The sequence below is a fragment of the Sus scrofa genome, chromosome 9 (assembly GCF_000003025.6).
Source record: "Sus scrofa isolate TJ Tabasco breed Duroc chromosome 9, Sscrofa11.1, whole genome shotgun sequence".
NCBI classification, from domain to species: domain Eukaryota; kingdom Metazoa; phylum Chordata; class Mammalia; order Artiodactyla; family Suidae; genus Sus; species Sus scrofa.
This window is the reverse complement of record NC_010451.4, coordinates 44,586,297-44,610,748: the sequence shown is the minus strand read 5'-3', so window position 1 is coordinate 44,610,748 and position 24,452 is coordinate 44,586,297. Positions and strand designations below refer to the sequence as shown.

The 24,452-nt window shown below is 46.2% G+C and overlaps 2 protein-coding genes across 7 annotated transcripts in view; one reads left to right on the top strand and one right to left on the bottom strand.

Moving 5' to 3' along the window:
* RNF214 (ring finger protein 214) overlaps nt 1–13,769 on the bottom strand; it is a 43,395-nt gene extending 29,626 nt beyond the window's left edge. For 2 of the 6 annotated variants that reach the window (XM_003129894.5, XM_013979434.2), the window contains exons 1-6: nt 13,664–13,769; nt 12,038–12,153; nt 9,475–9,985; nt 8,476–8,535; nt 3,154–3,294; nt 106–245 (exon numbers count right to left, since the gene is read on the bottom strand). In XM_003129894.5, the coding sequence (XP_003129942.1) occupies nt 106–245; nt 3,154–3,294; nt 8,476–8,535; nt 9,475–9,985; nt 12,038–12,150 (965 nt within the window). In that variant the 5' untranslated portion in view covers nt 12,151–12,153; nt 13,664–13,769. Of the gene's footprint in view, nt 1–105; nt 246–3,153; nt 3,295–8,475; nt 8,536–9,474; nt 9,986–12,037; nt 12,154–13,615 lie in introns of all 6 variants that reach the window. The other 4 variants (XM_021062882.1, XM_021062883.1, XM_005667387.3 and 1 more) reach the window with 4 other exon arrangements.
* The window catches only part of PCSK7 (proprotein convertase subtilisin/kexin type 7), a 28,977-nt gene continuing 18,724 nt past the window's right edge, over nt 14,200–24,452 (top strand). Inside the window, exons 1-8 of the mRNA XM_021062880.1 lie at nt 14,200–14,351; nt 15,846–15,967; nt 16,712–17,191; nt 17,747–17,881; nt 18,472–18,637; nt 22,045–22,135; nt 23,032–23,086; nt 23,489–23,627. Coding sequence (XP_020918539.1) covers nt 16,724–17,191; nt 17,747–17,881; nt 18,472–18,637; nt 22,045–22,135; nt 23,032–23,086; nt 23,489–23,627 — 1,054 coding nt within the window. The 5' untranslated portion in view covers nt 14,200–14,351; nt 15,846–15,967; nt 16,712–16,723. The remainder of the gene's footprint in view (nt 14,352–15,845; nt 15,968–16,711; nt 17,192–17,746; nt 17,882–18,471; nt 18,638–22,044; nt 22,136–23,031; nt 23,087–23,488; nt 23,628–24,452) is intronic.

Sequence of the window (24,452 nt, the reverse complement as noted above, 5' to 3'; positions counted from 1 at the left end):
AAAATTAGATTAAAAGAAAAGAAACTAGAACCACAAAAAGGACTGGCCCCTTATGTACAAACATGCACACCCACACAGGGTTTCTATTCTTAACGCATCATTTACCTTCTGCCCTTCTCACAAAGCTTCTCAATTTCAGCTTTCAGATCCTGTTCCTTCTGCAAAAACTCCTTCTTTTCTTTCTCTATCTTCTTCTTCGTTTCTTCTCGCTTTATTGTTACATCCTGGATAGCCTTTAATATCTCCTGAGTCCCACACAATTACAGTCACACACAAAGAAGGAAATGAATTAGTTCTTTTGGTCTGGAAGGTAAGTTACTTTCAACTATCATAAATTAACATTCTGACTTTAGTGAATTTGAACTGAACTGAAGAAATCTGGTTGATGAGTGGTTCCAAAAGCCAGTATTTAGATGTAAGGGAGTAAGTTACAATAAAGCAGATTTCAATTCAACAGGAGAATTTCTAACAACCACAACTGTTCAAAAACAGAATTTACTGCCTTGTGAGGCAATAAGCTCCCCATTACTGGTGCTCCAATGAAGGCTGAATGAACACCTGTCAAGACTGCTGAGAAAAGCATTCTTGCACGGGGTGGCGGGGGGGAGTCTGTTAAGTCCAATAAATACGGGCTTATTTAACTGTGTGTATACATATATACACATATATATAGGTATAGATATAAATATATATCTCTATATATGTAACTATATATAAGTCAATTTAAAAAATCATAAAGTTGTCAGCCCTAATTCACACCAATTTCACCCATAATCAATGTGTGAATTGTTCTGTATCATGTTTCCACATCTTTCTCCATTCTCACACAAATACATGTGTACTTATATATGTATTTCTTTACTTTTTTAAATAATGAAGTAATTTTATATAATCATTCCATATCTTGCTTTGTTCAACTGGCATGAGCATACGTCTATAAATACAGAGCAAACTAAACAATAGCTGCATAACATAACATGATATGTATATAGCCAATTTATTCAATCATTCTCTATTAAGAGTCTATCAGGTTGATTCCAGTTTTCTTATAACTACAAATAATACTTTTAATACAATAAACTCTATGTCTATATTTTCATACAAAAACTTTTATTTCTGCAGAAGAGACTCCTAATAATAAGATTGCTAGGTCAAAGTATATATATATTTTAAAATTTAACTGACGATTCCTAATATCTTTTCTAAAAAGGTCATAACAATTCACACCCCTACCAATGTCTGAAGAGAGTTCATTTTTCCTTACCCTTGACAATTTATTTTTGCCAACCTCTTCAAAAAGAGGGAAGAATGGTATCTAGCAATTTTAATGAGCATTTCACTACTTCTTATTCTTTTACTGTCTTTATTATCTGTCTCCTCCACCTACAATAACCATTCAATGAAGGCAGAGACTACATTTCATTCACCATTAAATCTTCAGAGCCTAGATCAGAACTCAAAAAAAGATTTGCTATATGACTGGATCAACACTAGTAAGACTGAGTTTAGTCTCATATATTTATTGCTCATTTGCTTTTCCTCTTCTGTGAATGACTGTTTATAACTGTTATAGGCAAAATAATGACTCTCTCCCCACAGAAATGTTATTTTGATCCTTGGAACCTATGCTACCTTCCACAGCAAAAGTGGTAGGGAGACAATCCTGGATGATCTGGGTGCGTCTAACTACAACATGGGTCTTTAAAAGTAGAAAACCTTCCCAGTTGTGATCAGAAGAAGATGTGATTAGGGAAGAGTGGTTAGAGAGATGCAACAGTTGCTGACTTTGAAGATGGAGAAAGGGGGCCACAAGTCAAGGAATGCAAGCAGGGAATGCTGGAAATGCAGGGAAACATAATCTCAGAGTCCCCAGAAAGGACTGCAGTCCTTCCAATACCTTGATTTTAGCTCAGTGACGCCCATGTTGCACTTCTAACCTACACAAGTGTAAGGTAATAAATCTGGGTTGTTTTAGGCTCTACATTCATGACAATTTTTTAGAGAAGCAATAGAACATTATTACAACAGGAAACTAATACAATAACCTTTCCTGTTTTTCTCTAGATTGTTTGTAGGAATCCTTGAATTTGTAGGAATCGCAGAAAGTCACAGATCTTAACCCTTCATCAGATATGCTATAAATATTTTCTTTTAGTCTAACACTGATCTTTTGGACTGTGTATCATTTATGATACCAAAAATTTTAATTACATATAATGAAATTTTAATTTTTGATATCTTTGGGGTTTTTTGGCCTGGGTTAAAATGACCTCTTGCAACTTGAGGTATATAAATATCCTCCTAAACTTTGTTCTAATTTAAATTTTTTTTTTTCTTTTTTTTGCTCTTTAGGGCTGCACCTGCGGCATATGGAAGTTCCCAGGGTAGGGGTTGAATCAGAGCTGCAGCCGCCAGCCTACACCACAGCCATAGCAACATGGGATCCAAGCTGCATCCATGACCTACATCACAGCTCACAGCCAACGCTGGATCCTTAACCCACTGAGCAAGACCAGGGATCAAACCTGTGTCCTCGTGGATACTACTCAGGTTTGTTACCAATGAGCCACAATGGGAACTCCCAGCTTTTATATTTTTAATCTACCAAGAATTGTACTTTTTTGGGGGGGGGGGCAAGGCGTTCAGCAGCTAGATACGGAATCTCAGTTCCCAGACCAGGGATTAAACCCAGGCCACAGTGGTGAAAGCACTGAATCCTATACACTAGACTACCAAGGAACTCCCCCCAGAATTGTATTTTTAAATGAGACAGAAGTCTAATCAACTGATTTTCCAGATAGTCAACTACATCAACAAAATATATTAAATAATCCTTTTCTCTCTGAACTAAAAAGGCATAAGACTTTGGACATGATACCCTCAAAAAGATTCTATTTTATCCTTAAATTCTATACAACCATTAAAAAGTTAAACACCACTTTTTTACTTTCATTAATTTGAAAACAAAGTTTGATTAGAGACTATAGCTTCACTTAATGACAACTTTATTGTTATTATTCTTTTTGGTTACACCCAAGTCAGGCACAAGTTCCAAGGCCAGGGATAGAACCCCAGCCATAGCAGTAACAACACTGGATCCTTAACTGCTCTGCCACCAGGGAACTCCTGACAACTTCAATAGAAGCAGAATACCTGGTGATTCTTCATTTCTTCTTCTCTCCTTTGCTGAAGTTGCTTTAATTGCACTTGGAGCTGATTCTCCACTTGCCTCTGCTTGTCCAGGACCTCCTGGTAACGCTCCTTCAACAGGGTTCTCTCTGTCATCATTTTATCCTATTGGTAACAACAGAAGAAAAGTTGTTTGGTTTTGTTTTTTTTCTTTTTCTTTTTTTTTTTTAAATTCCGGTTTATTGTTGGACAACATTGTTTCACACATACATCAAACAGGCCAAAAAAAATAAATAAACAGCAACTTCATAGACAAAAAAAAAAAAAGGAAAAGAAACCTTTTATCTTTGGCCTTTTTAACCATCTCATACAAGCCAACTACTTAGAGTACAGCAAAGTACATACACAAAAGAAGTTACTGGAATGCTTGGAATAAGATTGTCTTCTTTTGTTGTGGTTTTTGTTTTACAAGGTTTTTTTTCTCCTTTGAGAGTATAATGAACATGGTCACACCACAAGTAAAGTCAGAAGTAGGACTGGTTTGGTCATCCGGGATCATTAAAAACGGCTGACCCCTAACAATATGTACAAAAATATAAAATGTAAATAAAAAATACAAACACATTTTCCTTTTTAAAGTACTTTAAGAAAAAAAAGCAGGGCCTTGGAAGTTTTGGTTCTTTTTTTCCTCCGCTGTTGCAAATTCACATTGTGGTTTTGGTGGGGTGGTGGAGAGCACACGTCATCTGCGCGCGCTGCCCGCAGTGGGCAGGTGGGCAGGCGACTCTCTACTCGAAGGTGACCATGTTTAGGATTCTTCTGAGACAGGAAGTGGAGGGTGAATAGGTCACGGTGGCCTTTTTGTTTTTTCGGGTTTTTTTGTATTTTTGCTATTTCTTTGGGGCCGCTCCCACGGCATATGGAGGTTCCCAGGCTAGGGGTCGAATCGGAGCCATAGCCCCCGGCCTACACCAGAGCCACAGCAACGCGGGATCCGAGCCGAGTCTGCAACCTACACCACAACTCACGGCAACGCCGGATCGTTAACCCACTGAGCAAGGGCAGGGACCGAACCCACAACCTCATGGTTCCTAGTTGGATTCGTTAACCACTGCGCCATGATGGGAACTCCTTTTTTTTTTTTTTTTTTTTTTTTTTTTAAGTTTTAACTTTTCCTTTTTTGCTGTCTAGTCATCCTCATCCATCTTCTGCTTCTTGGTGTCCTCATCACCTTCAGCTGCCCGTTTACCACTAGCTGCCTCAGCCCCCTCATCTTCATCTCCATCCTCTTCCTCACCATCACCTTCCTCCTCCTCCTCCTCTTCCTCCCCACCTTCTTCCTCTTCATCTACCTCATTGTCAGTCTCCTGCTCCCCATTTTCCTCATTAGCATTCCCATTAGCAGGGGCCTCTCTCCCACTCTCCGCCTCCTCCACAACTTCCTTCTTCTTTTTAAGTCCTTGGTGATGATCTCGGAGCTGGTGTCCACAGCCGCATCTGACATGATGGGGCACGCCGGTGATCTGATGCAGCGGATTAAAAAGGAAGTGGGAGTCCAAGGACTCTGGTGATAAAGCTGCGGGAGTCTGCGGTGGCAGAAGAGGAGTGTGGAGGAGAGGGCTGTGGAGCGTGGAGAGAGGAGAGCCAGGATCGGAAACAATGCAAAAATGGCTTTTCAGACCAGCCAGTCTCTCCTTTTTTTTTTTTCCGTTTTGGCCAAAGCATGCAACGACTTGATGTTGGATCTCGGTTCCCAAGCCAGGGATTAAGCCTGGGCCACAGTTGTGAAAGTGCCAAGTCATAACCACTAGGTCACCAAGGAACTCCCAGAAGTTTGATTCCCTGATTTCAGTGGAAGAAACAATCACCATGTGTCTAGTCAAGGCACCATGCAGAGCTCCACGGCCGCAGGGTCCACTACTAGAGCTACCAGCCATGCTACCACTATGAAAATTTACATTAATTAAGAATAAGAAAATTTAAGCATCTGGCTCCTCAATCACCTTGACATATTTCAAGTGCTCAGTAGCTACATGGGAGTAGTGGCTACCATACTGGACAGAACAAATACAGAACACAACCATAATTAAAGGAAACTCTACCATGCAACTCTGTGCTAAGAAGGGGGATGGCAAACTACAGCCTGTGGGCCAAACCCAGCCATCGCCTGTTTTTATAAATAAAAGTTTTATAGGAACACAGCCATACTTGATGACTTACTGTCTGCTTTTACATGACAATGGCAGAGTGGAGTGATTATAATAGAGCCCAGATAGCCCACAAAGCCTAATGCGTCTACTATCTGACCCGTTACAGGAAAAGTTTGCCAATCTCTGCTCCAGGGAATAAGAGAAAGAAGGTATTTTATCATCCATTAAGAGAAAGAAGAACAAGCAAAAACAAAGAACAGATCACCTATTCAAAATGCATCCAGAAACTGAACTCCATACTGGTCATTAGCACTAGAAGTTGACAGATCCACCAAAGGGGTCTGAGGAACTTGGTACTCAAATTGGGAAAACTGGCAACCTCTCAGATTAAGTAGGGAGCAATGTATAGCTTCTGAGGGCCACCGTTCATCTCTGCCTCCCCCACAGCAGTAAATCAGGAAAAGTAATGGTTACCTTTCTAAGGGACACTAAAACTTAGAGTTAATTTAAAACACATTTAGTATAAGGTAGCCCACATAAAAATTTTTTTTTTTTCTTTTTTATGGTCACATCTGCAGCATGTGGAAATTCCCAGGCTAGGGGCTGAATCGGAGCTGCAGCTGCCAGCCTACACCACGTGCAGCAACTCTTTCACGTGGTATCCATGAGGATGTGAGATCAAACCTGCATCCTCACAGACACTATGTTGGGTCCTTAACCTACTGAGCCACAATGGGCTGACTCCAGCCGACATAAAATTTAAAAAGAGCATTAAACTGAATTTGTACATGGTAACTATTTTCAAAGAAAAGAAAGGTTTTAGAAATCAATGGGGGAAAACTTATCACACTATGACAACAAAAAACACACTCTCAGGATGGGACTTTACGTTTGTGATAAGCTAGTCCTTAGTTCATGTACTGAAATGTGACTAAAGGTCCCTTAACAAATAACTTCTTTGCATCACATCTTTAAAGGGATTCTGAACTTGAGCTCTATGAATAGATATACATATAAAATTTTTTCAGATGAGAATTCAGTTTTCAAAAGATTCTGAAAGAAGACCTTAATCTAAGAAAAGTTAAAGAAAGGTTAAGAACCAATTGATGAAACTAGTAGAGGACTCTTTTCTTTTCTTTTCTCTTTACTTCCTTATGATATCTTTTCCGGCCATAATGCATCTTTTTAACAACACAGGATGGGGGGGAAACGCTAGGCTTTAAGGAAAGAAGTCTCAAGGTACACACTATGAAGACATACAAATGGATAAATTAAAGGCATGTGGGGGAGTTCCCGTCGTGGCGCAGTGGTTAACGAATCCGACTAGGAACCATGAGGTTGCGGGTTCGGTCCCTGCCCTTGCTCAGTGGGTTAACGATCCGGCGTTGCCGTGAGCTGTGGTGTAGGTTGCAGACTCGGCTCGGATCCCGCGTTGCTGTGGCTCTGGCGTAGGCCGGTGGCTACAGCTCCGATTCAACCCCTAGCCTGGGAACCTCCATATGCCGTGGGAGCGGCCCAAGAAATAGCAACAACAACAACAACAACAAAAAAAAAAAAAAAAAAAAAAAAAAAAAAAAGACATAAAGGCATGTGGTAAATTACTTGATCCAATTCTTCTTAACCTACTGACAAACAAAAGGGTTACACACAATTATTTTGTTTGATTGGTGGCTGACTGGTTCTTAGCTCTAGGAGTCACAATTTCAAATGTAGGTAGTGCCCAATTACTATTCAGGCATGAAAAGTGTAGCAAATAGAACAGGAGCCAACTTCCCTGTATTGCCACCAAACTTAACACCTGCTTAGTCCCACCGCCTTTTTAAAAGCATGTGGGCCACACCATCACCCAAAAGAATACATAACCCTGGGCCTCCTTCAGCCCAATGGCTTGCTAGTTTCTACTCATGCTTCAGACTAATCCTAAAGCTTATTTATAACTTCTCAGTTGGCCCCTTCGATTGTTATATAGTCACCCAAACCCCACCTGATAACTGTGGGGACCAAAGAAATACTCTACATAAAGTGCTTAGAGCAAGCGCTCAAGAAAAGGCGACTTCTCCCCCTTTGCCTGGAGGTTCTCATCTAGCACATCTCCATCAGCTCTCGGATCTTTTTACTTGCCTGTTATAAATAACTCCAGCATTGCTACTCTCTATTTAAAATGTTTTATTGGCCTCATGTCATTAATGTCCTCCAGTAACTTACTTCTTTCCATCCACCCCTCGATTTCTTCAACTTACACCAAATATCCACTTTCTTACCTGTTTTTCCTCCTTATTCCCACTCAGTTAACACATTTTACCCTAAGGACCTCTTCCTGAGCCTAGGGTACCTTTCCCAGTATCATCCTTCCTTTTGAAAAATAGACATTCGGATATCCACACATTTACAGTGTGGAAGTGTTTGCCACACAATGCCACAAGGGGACCACTTTAACAAAAATAAAGGTGAAGTTCTCTAAGTTTTAAAAACCAATAACCTAGGAATAAAATAGGAAGACACAACTAAACAACACGTGAGAGAAAGACTTGATGGCGTCTGACTGAAAGCTCAACAGTGTGACAAGATGACCAAAAGAAGCCAAGGTAGGCTTAAGAAATGGTGTCTAGAATGAGGGAGAGAACAAGAGTCCCACTGTATTGTGAAGTAATTAAACTGTGTGTGCACTCCTATACTTAGTTCTCAGGGTCACATTTTACAAGAAACATTGAGAAAGAAGATGGAACGTGTTTAGGTGAAAAAGTAACTGGGATGATAAAAAGACTGAAAGATATATCATATGAAGAAAAGATGAAAAAAAAAAAAAAAAACATCTGGGTATGGTTCACCTGGAAAGGTTCAGACCTGAGGTAAAAAGAAAAGGCATTAAAAAAACACTTTGAATATGTTTCTGAGCTAACAAGTGAAAGGATTTAGATCTGCTTGGCATAGCTCAAGAGAGAACTATAACAAGAAATTTTAGTGGTTCTGTGTTAACTTCACAGTAAGATCTTACAAGAAGAGCTATTTTTAAAATGCACTGTACTGCTTCATGAGTAGTAAGCTTCCCATCTCTGGAAGTGATCAAGTAGAAATTAGCTGACTACCTATTAGGGATTCTGTACAGGAGATTCCTGTACCTTTTCCAACTGAGATAATGTCTCTAGATCTTCTGCATTAATGGTTTCATGACAACAATAACAATTTAAATACTTACCAGATTCTTTTCAATATCTTGATCTGTGTTTACCTCTGAATCTGCCGTCTTAAAGTCAGTCTATAAAGAAAGAAACAAGTATATTCAGAACTCTTCAGAGAAATCTTAAAAGGTAGACTCACTCTAGTACTTTCACCAAGAAATCTGCCACAAGTAACTAAGAGGTTAACTTTTTACTCTTTCCCCATTAGTTTCATAGCAAAAAAACTGTAGTTCTGGCAATCGGACACTGACATCCATGCTGCATTAAGCATTTATCCCACAAAATAACCTGTACAAGACCCAACTACTGATGGAGAGACAGCCTCAAAACTGAGATAAAGGAGTTCCCACTGTGGCTCAGTGGGTTATGAACCCAACTAGTATCCATGAGGATGAGGGTCTGATCCCTGACTTCACTCAGTGGGTTACGAATCCAGCATTGCTAAAAGCTGCAGCATAGGTCAAGGATGCAGCCTGGATCTAGTGTTGCTATGGCTGTGGCACAGGCCAGTGGCTGTGGCTCGGATTCAACCCTTAGCCTGGGAACTTCCATATGTCACAGGTGTGGCCCTGAAAAAAAAAAAAAAAAACAAAACCTGAGATAAGAACCTTAGCCCCTACAAGACACCCATCCTTCCTTCCACGACAAAGCACACCAATCACTAGAAGACAGGATACACTGTACTTCGTAAGATACAGATCAGAGAATTAACAAGGATTCCTACGTAATGACAAAGATGGGAAAAATGAATGCTAATGACCTACACTCATCAATTACTCAGTGAAAGAGACTGTAGGGATGCAGGTCGTGAAGTTCCTAGTTGCCATGATTAGACACTGGCTATTATGTACTGCACACCAGAATGAAGTCATCACAGAGCCGTATGACAGTTGTCAGTAAAAAAACAAGTTAGAGTCACTTTCCACCAACTGTGAAAAAATATCTCCTGCCCTCAAAAAAAAATAATAAATTAAAAGCCCAAATTCCATTTTAATAGTAGAAACTTGATACTTGACCTGGACAGCAATGTTCTGAGAAAGCTTCAGGGAAGAGCTATCCTGATCATCATCCTGTTCCACTCTGACTCCTTCAACCCCATTTGCTGGAGGCACTACGGGTCGGAAATCCAAGCCTGTGTCCCTGCTCCCTTCCTTTAGGACGGAGGCTTGTGGGGCCTTCTCTTCAGGACAATTCCCGGAGGCAGGCTGCTTTGTATGGCACCCTGCCTTAAGAGACCGAGTGCCAGGGTGAGGGCTCTCTCGGAGGCACGTGTCCCCCTCCTCTCCTGCTGTGTTGGCCATGTCCTTCGAATCAGACTGAGACCCACCGCCAGAGAGACAGAGGGCCGTGGCCATCAAGTTTTCTCCTAAAACTGCTCGGTGCGCTGCAGAAGTATCACCTGCCGATGAACCAGGATTCTGCTCTGAGTGCTCCAATTGGGCATTTCTGTTATTCTCCTTGGTTATCGTTTGGCTACTTACACTTGACAGAGACGAGTTCTGGTGCTTCTGTGCAGGGTCTTTGGGGCTATCAAAAACATAAGATAAGAAGTTTCTCTCTTCATCCAATCTTAAAAGAGGCTTACATATATAATACTTTTAACTTAACCACTAGAAGGACAACATTAGATTATATAAACCTCTCCAAATGACCAGAATGAAAAGGAACTTAGTTTCCATCCAGTGATTTTTTTTACCCTACATGCAGGGGGTATCATTGAAGAGCTTGGGTTCTGGAGAGTGTCCACAGTAAGCAATCACACATCAATGACTCTGAAGAGCCAAAAGAATCTTTTTTGGGGGGAGGGGGTCAATTTTAATAATTCTTGGGGATGCAGATGAAATAGCCTAATGTTAGAATATCTAACTTAGGCACATGTACTAATTTAGGTACACATATTTTGATAAACAAAACACTAATTTGAAAACACTGTTTTTATCCTACTCTCATTCAAATTCACTATACAGATCTTTGACCAGAACCAACCACTTTTTGGGTTCTTCAATAGTTATCCAGAACATAGAGTCTTCACTTCAAGTTGCCTGCAATACAGATAATTTCAAATCCAAAATTGAAGCTGCCAGTAGAAATTTGATGCCAGACAACAGGTATGTACAACACTGGAATAGTTGTTTTATTGTTTGCCAGAACCATTTAACATACTGCTTTTAAAAGAGATCTTCAAAACCTATTTACAATGACACCCAACACTCGCAATTGTAAACCTTTCACCCAGGAATAACAACTAAATCTGTATTAAATCTCTTTGCCCTTTTTCAAAAAACTGATTCTGTCAACAGGTGCCTTTAAGCGCCCCCAAGCTAACACTGTTGGAGGCTTCAGGTCATTAGGCCTTTCTTCCCTCAATAGTACCTGCTATTCAAAATAAAACCAAGAGAGCATCTTGTGACATGAAAAGTCTTTAGAAACACTCTATGCTGATTCCTTGCTAGGAGTTAAGTATGGTATGGGGATATGTAATCATAAATTTGGACAGACACAGTACCTGGGTGTGAATCCTAACTCTGCTATTGACTAGTTGTTTGACTCTGGGCAAGCTACTTAACTTCATTTGTGAAACAGAAATAATATGACCTACCTAGTAGGACTATTGTGAGGATTACATGAGATAAAGCATGTGATGTATTTAGCACTTAGTTCTGGCATACAGTAAACAATAAACTTAAGCCGCTATTATTGTTTCTAGTATGTGGCTGATTTTATTTATAAAATGAAGATCCAAGTTTATGGTAAGGTTTACTTAACATTTCCCCCATTACTCACTCACTAACAACCTCTCTGCCACCCCTGGAGTCATACAAGCCTGGGTTCAAACTCTGACTCCAACCTAGCTTAGTAACCTTGGGCAAGTTACTAACCTCTCTGAGGCTCGGTTTTCTCACCTGTAAATGGGAGTAATAGTATTAGCACCTGCCTCCTGGGACTGTTAGGAGAATTCAATGTGTTAACATACACAAAGCTGTTAGTACAGTGTTATCCGCTGCATTAGGTCCTAGATACTGGACAAAAGAGTGGAGGTGGGATGTACAGTCAACCTAGCACAACGTTGTACAAAATAATGTTTTAATCACTGTAAAATGCAAGGTTGGGTAATTAGTTCCTGCCCTCAAGAGTTTAGATAGAAGGCAAAATGCATACATGAGGCAGTGAACCATATTAACAAAGCTATCTATTTATCTAAGGCAGATAGATATAGACGTATGTACCCACGTATCTATATGCTTATACACACAAGAAATACAGAACGACATATATATAGGTATAAGATATAAATGTAGAGTTAAATAAACAGTCCATGTACGCGGGTTTCACATGAGTTTGAACCCCTGCATTCTAATCTATTCAACAAACACTTAGCATGCCTGCTGAGTGTCAGATACTGTGTCAGGTACCAAAAACACAAATATAGATCAGACAGTCCCTACCTTTAAGAAGGTTAATCTAGTGCAATGCCAATGGAGCCAAAAAGGGGAAAGATCAACCACATTTCCATAAGAAGCCCATCTCCAAAGCCCTTTACCCAAATGAAATCTTCCCAGGCAAGAATCCACACATTACCTTAGACCATCTGGGAGACCTTCGTCTGGTTTGGAAGCACATACACTAGAAGAGGAATCCGGAGGACTGGGAGCAGTGGCTACCACACCAGCTACTTCAGATGCCGCCATCATGCTCTAGACGTTCAGAAACAAATTATAGGCTACAACTTCCAAAACTTCAAAACAAATGCATCGTTCCCCCTCAGGATGTCCATACAACAGAGTCATTTCAGAAAAGAAACACAAAGAAAAACTTGGGCTCCAGGAGAAAATACTTGAGTATTTATTCTCTAGCAGGGCATTAGAAGAGCCATTATACTCGATAGGTCCCAGGGGACATCAATCCTCAAACTTATATGTCTTTTTCACTTCAGGAGAATGCCCTCTCACAGACAGCAGATTATATAGACTGTTAAGACTCTTCCAAACGGTGCACATACTTACCTTGTCTCGTATCATTTACAATGGATGTAATTTTTGGCCTAATATCAATAATATCTTATGTTTTAGAATCATTTTACGGCTGTTACATTAAAAGCATCCTCCATTATTTGGAGTAAAGTTTTCTGGAGGTGTTCATGTGGGAGAGAAAAAGCAGTATTTTACCGGGCAATCTTAGTATCTCTCACTTAGACTCTGTGTTGCTGGCAGATGGGAGAAGTTTGACAACCACTGACTGAGAAAAGTACAGACTCTTCAGAGTTACTACCGAGGTGCAGAAGAGTATGAGAATCTTGGTTACTCCAGTACGAAAATGAAAAAAAGAGTAATCCAAGCAAGGGAACTGAGACAGATGCCTTTCTTAGATCAAAAGGTCATCCTTTATGTTGCAGACAAATCACCGCCCTCTACGGTGAAGGGAGAGGAAGAGGGATGTAACACGGGGTTAAATTCTTGTTTTTAATAGCTTCATTTGTACATTCCTAACCCTCGAAAAGCGAGCGCACAGGGTAGACATGGAGGCTGGACTGTGCTAACACTTCAGTCCCAGGCCAGAGACCCCCTGTGCCTCAGTTTCCCCAACATACAAGTCTCCCAGAAGAAAACGGGCCCTAGATCGCCCCTACCGCTAGCTCAGGTGCAAATGCCCTGGCCCATCAGAGCCCGGGCCAGGGTCCTTGGCTCCCGGTAGTCAAAACCAGAGGGCACGGGTCCTCCAAGCAACTCCGCAGCTCAGAGCCCAGAGGAGAGGGGACCAGGGCCATCTGGCAGAGGCTGCGGCGAGGGGCGTAAAGTCGAAAGTGCCAAGGAAAACCCGGTACCACAAGCCGGCGGCGACCACCAGCTAGACGGCGACGCCAGTTGCGACTGGTCCTCAGGAGATCCGGGGACTGACGCGAAGGGGACAATGGGGGGAAGCCGCGCCGGGTGGTCCCGGCGGCAGTCCACAGGGGGCTGGCCCAGTGGGCTGCTTCCTCCTGCCAGAGCCCCTCCAAACCTTGCCCCCCGCCCCCCTGCGCCGCCTGGCTGCCAGCCCCCGTCCCACTTCTAGGCCAGGACCCCAGCCCCCGTCCCCGCAGCTCCCTCCACGCCCCCCGGCCCGATCCCCCGCCCCTTGCGCCACTGCCCCCGGCCCTCGCACCCGCCCCGCACACACCTCCCGCGCCGCGCCTCCGGGAGGGAAGGGGGGAGGGACGGGACGCACCTGAGCGGGCGGAGCGGGGGGAGGGGGCGGCCGAGCTTGGGGGGAGGGGTCGAGCGCCGGCCCGCGCGCGACACCTCCCACTTCCGGCGGCACGAGCGGCGGGGGCGAGGCTCGGCCAGGAGAGGAGAGGCCGCGGTGGCACCGCGCCGCCCCCGACGGCGCCCTCTGGCGGCGGGAGCCGGCACCGTGAGGGGACGCGGACACTGCGGAAGCCCTTAAGATACTAGTGGACTCTCCCGGGGCGCAGGGACGAAAGGAGATGTGACCTCCGGAAGAAAGGAGACGTGGTGAAGGGAGGGCCGCCTTTAGGAGGATTACAGAGAGAGGGGATCATGGCGATCAGAGAGAGAGGTGTTTTTGGAGGTTACAGCAGAGATGCCTTTTCTCTGGCCAAGAAGGAGAGGACCGTCTGTCTGGAGAGGGTCTCTCTTGGAGATGCCCGAAGTTGGGGCGGTGGGCCCTGAGAGGAGCGCCCACCACACCCGCACGCTGCTCTTTCAGTAGAGGATGCCCGAAGGAACCGGCCCCCTAGCGCCGGCTGCTCCCGGCGGGTCGGCCCGGCCCGAGGACCCGCTGCTGATTGGCTGAGCTGCCGGGCGGAAGTGATGCTACTGTCACTGGCTCCTCAGGTTCCCGGGAAGCCGCGAGTTTCCGCAGGGAGGCGGCGGCAGCAGCTGCGGCCGGGCCGGTGAGTTGGGAACTCGGTGGGGGCGAGGCATTGGAAGTCCGAGTGGCCTGGAACTGGGGGCGGCCGGTGTCCGAGGGTGAAAGAGCTGCACAAAGGGCGCCTTCAGTCCCGGCGTGGGGGAGCCCAGGAAGACTGGGCCACGGGGTCTTGGATTCCAGGATAGTATGGGTTCTCTGAGGAGAGGGCCACATTGCACGGGGCAATCAAGGCTAGGGAGGAGGAAGCCAATGAAACTGAACCCGGTACCGGCAGCTTGGTTTCTAGGAACAGGTTGCGAGGAGGACAGGGTCTTGGGAGCCAAGTCTTGAACTTGGGGCTGCCTGTATCTTCCTCTTCTCTTAGCACCTAAGAGCTGCAAAGACACGCCTAGCAGTTGGGTGAAGTTGAGATCTGCTTTCAGATTAAGGTTCCATTCCCAGAAGCCTAGGATGGGAGGGTCAGGAGTAAAGCACTGCTCCGCCAGAGGGAGTGGAGGCCATGGTGGTCAGGTTTCTCCTCTCTTTGGGAAATCTGTGAGCTCCACTGAGACTGTAAGAGCCTGCCTAGTTGGATCACTATCAAGGCTAGCCAGATTTTGTTTTGCTTAGTAAGGTATGCAGACTGGGAAAGAGAGCTGACTATCTTGGACAGTCAAGGCTGCTGGAGGGTGGAGAACCTAAAAGGAAAAGAGAGGAGATATGCAGCTTTTTGGAGGGAAATGTTAGGTGGCAGAAGTTCCCGTCTCCCTTTCCAAAGAGACTTCGGTAAAATGCCCATGTTTCTGTAATGTTTTGAGACTGATCCAATCGGATATGTGTGTAAGCACTAAGCCCTGCCTCTCCCCATAGAGATCAGATGCTTCTAAAGGAGCCCAGTCACCCATAGGTACATACATGTTCTACCACCATTCACCTGTCCTTGTCCCCACAGTTGCCCACCAGTTCTAATTTGGCCCATCTATCAACCACAGGTGGCAGTCCCCCATTCCAGGGTTGAGCCCTCACTCCTAAGCCACCTTGCTGAGCTAGTGGCTAAGGGTAGCCCTTTAGTGCTGCTTGCCAGTCACCCCTGCTCCCCAGGGTTCCCACTTGCCTCTCTTCAGTTCTGTGTGCATTCTTGGGTTTTGTCTAATTCCCCTGCCACCTGCCTACCCCGTCTTCCCCCCGCGTCCTTCCTGACTGCAGAAATCAGGAAGTTAGCTACCACCTGGACATCTGGGAAGCAGCACCATCTACTTTTTCAGGAAGGGTTTTCGTTAAGAGTTCAAGTGCTCTTCTAGGCATATAGGAAGAAAAAAGAGGGTGGCGTGGTGGTTAGGATGAGAAGTAGCAGTTTTGAGTTTTGTATGGATCTGGCCTTACTGTACCAGTTTGGTTCCCGTCTGTGATCCATTTGAGATTCCTGGAAATGATTCTTGATCATCGGCAGTTTATTTGGTCACGGGTTCACGGCTAGCCTCTGCTTGCTCTACTGGGTTCAGGAGGACCCCATTTCTTCTCTTCTTGGGGCCTACAGGTCTGCAGTCTGTGCTCAGAGTCAGCCCTACTCAAAGCCAAAGGGATGCCTGTTCTTCGTTTGCACAAAATGAGCGTGAGGTGGTTCGCCAGACCCAGAGCTCGCCCTCACTCGGAGTCCAGGTGGGAGTGGGGCCCCAGCAGGGAGTGAGCCCGCAGGACAACGGGTCTGAGAAGTCAGTGGGGGAACACTGAGGTCCTCTCTAAATAAGGGAGGAGGGGGCGTTCCCGTCGTGGCGCAGTGGTTAACGAATCCAACTAGGAACCATGAGGTTGCGGGTTCGGTCCCTGCCCTTGCTCAGCGTTGCCGTGAGCTGTGGTGTAGGTTGCAGACGCGGCTCGGATCCCGCGTTGCTGTGGCTCTGGTGTAGGCCGGTGGCTACAGCTCCGATTCAACCCCTGGCCTGGGAACCTCCATGTGCCGCGGGAGCGGCCCAAGAAATAGCAACAACAACAACAACAACAACAAAAGACAAAAGACAAAAAATAAATAAATAAATAAGGGAGGAGGGTCTTTTCTAAAGAACACTCAAGACTCCACCAGGAATTTGTGTGAGTGAGAGGACTTTCGAGCCCTGCTCCTGGCAGCAGTGGGAATGCAGCCTGTTAGCAGCTGGCCATCCTGCTCGATTACCTAGTGATAATCACGCCATCAAGGGAGCCACCAGGGTTAGTGCTGGCCCGCAGTCCACCCTCGGGCTTGTCCCTCTTGGTCTGGGATAAATGTGAATGAAACGAGAAGATCAAATATTGAATGATTTAAAAGGCTTGGATTCGGGGTTTCCAGGTGTGATGCATTGTTACCTGGTCTCCTGCTCAGATTCCGGCCGCCATCTTATCTCTGGTGTCCTCTCTCTTTGTCTGCAGCCTACTGCTCTGATGCCGAAGGGGAGGCAGAAAGTGCCACACTCAGATGCCCCCCTGGGCCTGCCTGCTCGCCTCTGGCTGGAGTTAGCCGGGCTCTTCCTTCTGCTTCCCTGGGTTATGGGCCTGGTGGGGGCAGGTGGGCCTGGGGCCCAGGGTCCAGGGGGGCTAAGTTGGGCTGTGCATCTGGACCACCCAGAAGGCGAGGGGGAAGCTGATTTGCTGGAGCAGCAGGCAGATGCCTTGGCCCAGGCAGCAGGGCTGGTGAACGCAGGACGCATCGGGGAGCTGCAGGGACACTATCTCTTGGTCCAGCCAGCTGGACACCCGCAGCCCCAGCAGGCCGAGGCCGTCCGGCAGCAGGTGGAGGCCGTGCTGGCCAGGCACGAAGCTGTGCGCTGGCACTCAGAGCAGAGACTGCTTAAGCGGGCCAAGCGCAGCATCCACTTCAATGACCCCAAGTACCCACAGCAGTGGCACCTGGTGAGTCCAGCCTCACGGCTTACAGCTTCAGATGGCTAGGTTGGGGGTGCCCTGTGCTCTCGTGGGCTTTTGTCTGCGTTGCTCTCCCGTTGCCCCCATCCTTTGCCTGTGGAGCCGTTTCTGGATGGTGGGCTGTGTCCTCAGGCTCCACGTCCAACACAGATTGCAGTGTCAGGGTGTGGGTGCCGGGGCCAGGTTGCTGCCTGCCGCTTACTAACACATGCTGTTGGGTGAGCAGCTCTGTGCCTCACTTTTCCCCTCTGTCAAATGGAGATGCTCATGGTTAAGTGAATTAAGGCACCTGTGCCTTGACACACAGAATACACTTTATAAAAGTTAACTGCTCACGTTATATTTTATAATGTTCGTATAACATATATCATTATTATTATCATACCGCATAATAATAATATTATCCACAACCTCTCTCTGGCTCCTCGATGGTGGCCAGGAATGAAAAGGCGCTGTGGCTGTAACTTATCTCTCCACGGATTACGCCTTGTGTCCCTGGATTCCCAGGGTGCGGAATAGTACCTGACCCTGTCTCTCCTCCAGAATAACCGGCGGAGCCCTGGCAGGGACATCAACGTGACGGGGGTGTGGGAGCGCAATGTGACCGGGCGAGGGGTGACGGTGGTGGTCGTGGACGACGGCGTGGAGCACACCATCCAGGACATCGCTCCCAACTATGTGAGTGGCTCGGTCACCGCCCGCCCCACCCCCACCCTGACCGGGTTCTCGCTATTGCCTCCAGCCTGGCCCCTTTCTTAGAGGTCCCTGGGCCAAACAGAAGACCTGGGAGGTGGGATGGACTTCTTCCTCTGCTCCTTTACCCCTGCCGGCCTTCCAGGAAGTGGTTCCAACTCAGCAAGGGGGAGGATCCCAGGTGACATTTCCTGGTTCCTGCCGCCACTCCCTGCCCTGGGGAGTGAGGAGTGGCCCTTCGGCCACTTCCTTCTCCACACTCATTCTGAGCACCTTCCGCCCTCTAAAGCCTGGCCTTTAGGAAGCCCTAATCTCTTTTATCCCAGGTTCTGCCTGCCATGGAAGCAGCTCTGGGGCACATTTCTATAATGGCCAAGAGAGTTTGCTGAGAGATGTGACACTGTTCAATTTTGCCTCAAGGTGCCCTGTCTCAGAGCCCCTGTGGTTTGCAGAGATGGGCCTGCTGTGCTGGCTCCAGGTCCCAAACTCCCAGCTCCCCTCTCCCTGAGCTCCAAGACCTGCCCCCTTGTAACCAGCAAGTGACCATTTGTTGCCACACCCCCACCATGTTACAGAGCCCTGAGGGCAGCTATGACCTCAACTCTAATGACCCTGACCCCATGCCCCACCCGGATGTGGAGAATGGCAACCACCATGGCACACGGTGCGCGGGAGAGATCGCTGCTGTGCCCAACAACAGCTTCTGTGCAGTGGGAGTGGCCTACGGGAGCCGCATAGCAGGTACTGTCCAGTCCAGCCTCGGTCGCCTCTTCATGCTGCATCCCCTGTCCCCCATAGACTCCAAACTGCCTCTATTCCACCCTCAGCACACAGCAGAAAGCAAAGGGTAAGCTTGTAATAGGTGTCTGTTCACTGATTGTTTTTTTTTCAGTGCATTGGTATTTCCATGGTTTTTAAGCAGCAAAGCCCATTTTATATAACAGATACCAATGGAAATGCCCTGGATGAGAGAGGGAGGCCCAAGCCCCCACCTGATCAGTCCTCTCTTCCCTTTTTCTTATCATGCCTGGTTATGCCCCATCAATGCTAAGTTTTTTGCAATGACGACTCTTTTACTTATCTGTGTCGTATTTGTATGTTCTTGCCTTACCAAAGCCTCCTCATCTGCCCTTCTTCCCTGATCCGCATAGAGGCTCCTGTCCTTCCTCCCAGCTCTTCAGCTCCCAGCCCTTCTCTTTTTTTTTAATTTATTTTGTATATAATGATTTTTATTTTTTTCCGTTATAGCTGGTTTACAGTGTTCTGTCAATTTTCTCCTGTACAGCAAGGTGACCCAGTCACACATACACATACGCATTCCTTTTTCTCACATTATCATGTTCCATCATAAGTGACTAGATATAGTTCTCAGTGCTATATAGCAGGATCTCATTGCTTATCCATTCCAAAGGCAATTGCATCTATTAACCCCAAATTCCCAGTCCATCCCACTGCTTCCCCCTTGGCAACCACAAGTCTGTTCTCCATGTCCATGAGTTTCTTTTCTGTGGAAAGGTTCATTTGTGCCGTATATTAGATTCCAGATATAAGTGATATCATATGGTATTTGTCTGTCTCGTTCTGACTAACTTCACTTAGTGTGAGAGTCTCTACTTCCATCCATGTTGCTGCAAATGGCATTATTTTGTTTTTGTTTATTTGTTTGTTTGTTTCTTGCTATTTCTTGGGCTGCTCCTGCGGCTATGGAGGTTCCCAGGCTAGGGGTCAAATCGGTGCTGTAGCCACCAGCCTGTGCCAGAGCCACAGCAACAGGGGATCTGAGCCGCGTCTGCAACCTACACCACAGCTTACAGCAACGAGGGGTCCTTAACCCACTGAGCAAGGCCAGGGATCGAACCTGCAACCTCATGGTTCCTAGTCGGATTCGTTAACCACTGAGCCACGATGGGAACTCCTATTTTGTTCTTTTTATGGCTGAGTAGTATTCCATTGCGTATATATACTGTATTGTCTTAATCCAATCATCTGTCAATGGACATTTAGGTTGTTTCCATGTCCTGGCTATTGTGAATAGTGCTGCAGTGAACATATGGGTGCATGTGTCTTTTTCAAGGAAAGTTTCAGTGATGTTGAGCATTTTTTCATGTGCTTGTTGGCCATCTGTATATCTTCTTTGGAGAAATGTCTAATGGGTTGTTGGCTTTTTCCTTTTGAATTGTGTAAGTTGTTTGTATGTTTTAGAGATTAAACCCTTGTCAGTTGCATCATTTGAAATTATTTTCTCCCATTCTGTAAGTTGTCTTTTTTTTTTCTTTGTGTGCAAAAGCTTTTCAGTTTGATGAGGTCCCATTGGTTTATTTTTGCTTTTATTTCTGTTGCTTTGGGAGACTGACCTGAGAAAACATTTGTAAGGTTGATGTCAGAGAATGTTTTGCCTATGTTCTCTTCTAGGGGTTTGATGGTGTCTTGTCTTACATTTAAGTCTTTAAGCCATTTTGAGTTTATTTTCATGCACGGTGTGAGGGTTTGTTCCAGTTTCATTGATTTACATGCAGCTGTCCAGTTTCCCCAGCACCACTTGCTGAAGAGACTGTCTTTTTCCCATTTTATGTTCTTGCCTCCTTTGTTGAAGATTAATTGACTGTAGGTGTCTGGGTTTATTTCTGGGTTCTCTATTCTGTTCCATTGGTCTGTATGTCTGTTTTGGTACCAGGACCACACTGTCTTGATGACTGTGGCTTTGTGATATTGCCTGAAGTCTGGGAGAGTTATGCCTCCTGCTTGGTTTTTGTTCCTCAGGATTGCTTTGGCAATTCTGGGTCTTTTGTGGTTCCATGTAAATTTTTGGCTTGTTTGTTCTAGTTCTGTGAAAAATGTCATGGGTAATTTGATAAGGAGTGCCTTGAATCTGTAGATTGCTTTGGGTAGTATGGCCATTTTTACAGTATTAATTTTTCTACCTCAGGAGCATGGACTATCTTTCCATTTCTTTGAATCCTGTTTAATTTCCTTGATTGGAGTTTTCTAGTTCTCAGCATATAAGTCTTTCACCTCCTTGGTCAGGTGTATTCTCAGGTATTTGATTTTTTGGAGTGCAATTTTAAAAGTTATTTTTGTATTCCTTTTCTAATACTTCATTGTTGGTATACAGAAATGCAACTCATTTCTGAATGCTAATCTTATATCCTGCTACTTGGCTGAATTTGTTGATCTGCTGGAGTAGTTTTTGGATCAAGTCCTTAGGGTTTTCTGTATATAGTATCATGTCAGCTGTATACAGTGACAGTTTTACCTCTTCTCTTCCAATTTGGGTACCTTTTATTTCTTTTGTTTGTCTGACTGCTGTGGCTAGGACTTCCAGTACTATGTTGAATAAGAGTGGTGAGAGTGGGCATCCTTGTCTTGTTCCAGATTTTAGTGAGAAGGTTTTCAGCTCTTCCTTTGAGTTTTATATTGGCTGTTCACAGCCCTTCTGATGGTCACTCTCCATCCTTTCAAGAGAGTTGAGCCACCCTGGCCCCCAGTGTGGGTGGTTCTGTGGCTCCTTTGCCTCTCAGTCTTTGTCCATTGAGGCAGAAGGTGAGAGGAATGAATGAGGAAGCCCTCCCTATGATTCCTCATCAGTGCTTGGAACCTGTGTTAATGAGATTGGAATAGATTGGCTGTAGTCCTCTTATGGTCCAGCAGAGGTCAGCAGCCCTCTCTGTAAATGGGGATTCAGAGGGAGACAAAAACCGTCAGGGCCCAAGTCCCTTCTGAAAGCTCCATTTGTCCCTATGTGATCCCCAGGATGTGACCCACCCTATTTTAGAGGGTGAGATTAGACATCCATGGGAGAGTTAATGCTAATGACTGCCATCTATTGAATACCCTCTATGTGTCAATCACCGATCAGTGGTTTACATGACTAAGGATGTGCAAAAAAAGGGCACCTTGGATTTCCTACATTCTAGCTTATGCCTCTTCCTACCAGACCCCATGATCCTTAAAGTCTGAAATTCAGCATTATGTTAAAAATGCTAAAAAATTTCTGGACAGGCACATGCACATGGTATAAAAATTCCAAAGATCCAAAACACTTACAGGGAAAAGTAAGTCTCCACCTGGGGCCACACACCCCCCTTCCCCTTGCTCCTCATCTAGGGAATCAGCATTATTAAAGAGCTGGTGTGCCCTTCGTCGCCTAGGTATCCGGGTACTGGATGGACCCCTCACAGACAGCATGGAGGCCGTGGCATTCAACAAGCACTATCAGATCAATGACATCTACAGCTGCAGGTGAGGCAGGGCCAGGAACAAGGTGAGAAGACAAGAGGCTGGATGCCAGGGAATTCTCCAGCCAAAGAACAGCAAGATGGGCTGGCTTGGGCCGGTCCCAGCAGGGCTCTCTGTGCTGGGTTCAGCCTGTCAGTCCACTGCCCTTATTTCTACAGACCGCTAGCCTCAGGGTTCTCAGTCTTAAGTGCCCCATGTCACCCCAGTAATCAGGTTGCCACATGACGAATGCTCCATCCTACCTCATGTTTATTTGTTTAATAAACTCAGAAGGCTCTGGAAGAAAGTGGGCATTCTTCTCCAACCAGAGCTGGGCTAGATACCCAGCACCCAATCCCAGAACCCCACCCAGAAATGCACCTGCAGCTTCAGGTGTTGGGTATGGCAAGAAGGGTGTGGATGATGAGGCAGAACCGAAGCTGGGCTGCCCCCACGGCATTCTTCCCCAACCAGTATCTCCCGTAAATGCATGACATCATCCACAGTGTACATTTCCTTTTAGAGAAAGAGTAGAGAACTCCTCGGCCCCGAGAGCTTACACAGATCGAGTACTTCCTTCGCAGGTGCTCTGCCTTCAAGCCTAGTATTATATCCCTAGGTTGGGAGAGGGTGATCCCCTGTCCCTCTCTAGCACTATGCTCGCTGGGACCTGAGAAAGGGTTTTTAGGGACCAAGTGAAAGTATTCCTAAGCTGGGGAGGTTTCCAAGGAAAAGAAGAACCTCAGCATGTACTTGTTTTCCACGTTAGGGTGAGGGCACATCCTTCAATTGTGGGAGTCCTGAGCTGGAGCCCTTGGAAGGGGAGTAAGCACCCAGGGGGAAGGCCAGCTAAGGCTGCGGGGCCTGGGTGGGCGGCCACAGCCTGTCTCTAGCTTTTCCCTCTGGGTATCTCTCAACAGCTGGGGACCAGATGACGATGGAAAGACAGTGGATGGCCCCCATCAGCTTGGGAAGGTAACTGGGAACAGTATGGAGCCTTTGGAGACCTAGGAGCTGCTACACGTAGTCCTGCCCCACCCCATTTGTTGTGCCAGACCTATGCCTTGTAGCCCTGCCACCTCCTTTCCAGAAGAGCCCTCCTGACCTGGGGTGGGGGGTTTGGGGGACAGTCTTAGAAATGGACCAGTGCTTTGAGAGTGTTTTGATTTTGTGCTTGGCTCCCCATTTCTGGCCCCACCCTTCCTGATAAGCAGACAGCTTCCTGCTCTTCTTGAGTCCATCTTTAAGCCTCCTCCATGCCCAGTGGCTCTGGGCTTTTTTTTCCTTTCTTTCTAGAAGGGGAGGAGAAGACAACGGGCATGGAAGGTAGGAGTCTTCCTGTGAGCTCCTCAACTGACCTGACATTTTGCTCCTCAGGCTGCCTTGCAACATGGGGTGATCGCTGGCCGCCAGGGCTTTGGGAGCATCTTTGTGGTGGCCAGTGGCAATGGGGGCCAGCACAACGACAACTGCAACTATGACGGCTATGCCAACTCCATCTACACGGTCACCATAGGTAGCGGCCTGCTGGTCCCGAGCGTGCATGTTTGTGTGTGTGTGTGTGTGTGTGTATGTGACTCGGGGGTGAGGGGACTGGTATCTGGGTGTGCGTGTCACTCAGAGGTGAGGAGACTGTGTGTCTGGGTGTGCCCCCAGCTTCCCTGTGTTTATCTAAATGTGTGTTCACAATCTTCTCTTCTCTCCAGGCTCTGCCAGTTAGGAGGGGCCAGCCCTGCTCTCAGAGAATGTCAGGACTTCTTAGAAGTCTTTTTTTTTTTTTTTTTTTTTGCTATTTCTTTGGGCAGCTCTCGCGGCATATGGAGGTTCCCAGGCTAGGGGTGGAATCGGAGCTGTAGCCACCGGCCTACGCCAGAGCCACAGCAACGCGGGATCCGAGCCACGTCTGCAACCTACACCACAGCTCACGGCAACGCCGGATCCTTAACCCACTGAGCAAGGCCAGGGACCGAACCCGCAACCTCATGGTTCCTAGTTGGATTCGTTAACCACTGCGCCATGACGGGAACTCCAGGACTTCTTAGAAGTCATACCCTGGGAGCACTTTCAACCATCCTCTGAGACACCCCCTCCCCCCATCTCCACCTCCCACAACTGCTTAGGCCTCTGCTCCGGCCTCTCTCCCCATGGGTTACTTCTCTTTCTCTTTTTCTTCTTGTGGAGGATGGCGAGGTCACTTGTCTCTGGCTTGAAGCCCTCCCTTCCCCCCACTAACCTAAATTCTAAATTAAATGCCCTTCGCTTGTACTCCCCACCATAGCATTTATATCCCATTTGTATGTATTTATTTACCCGGCTTCCCCCCTGACGGTAGGCTCCCTGG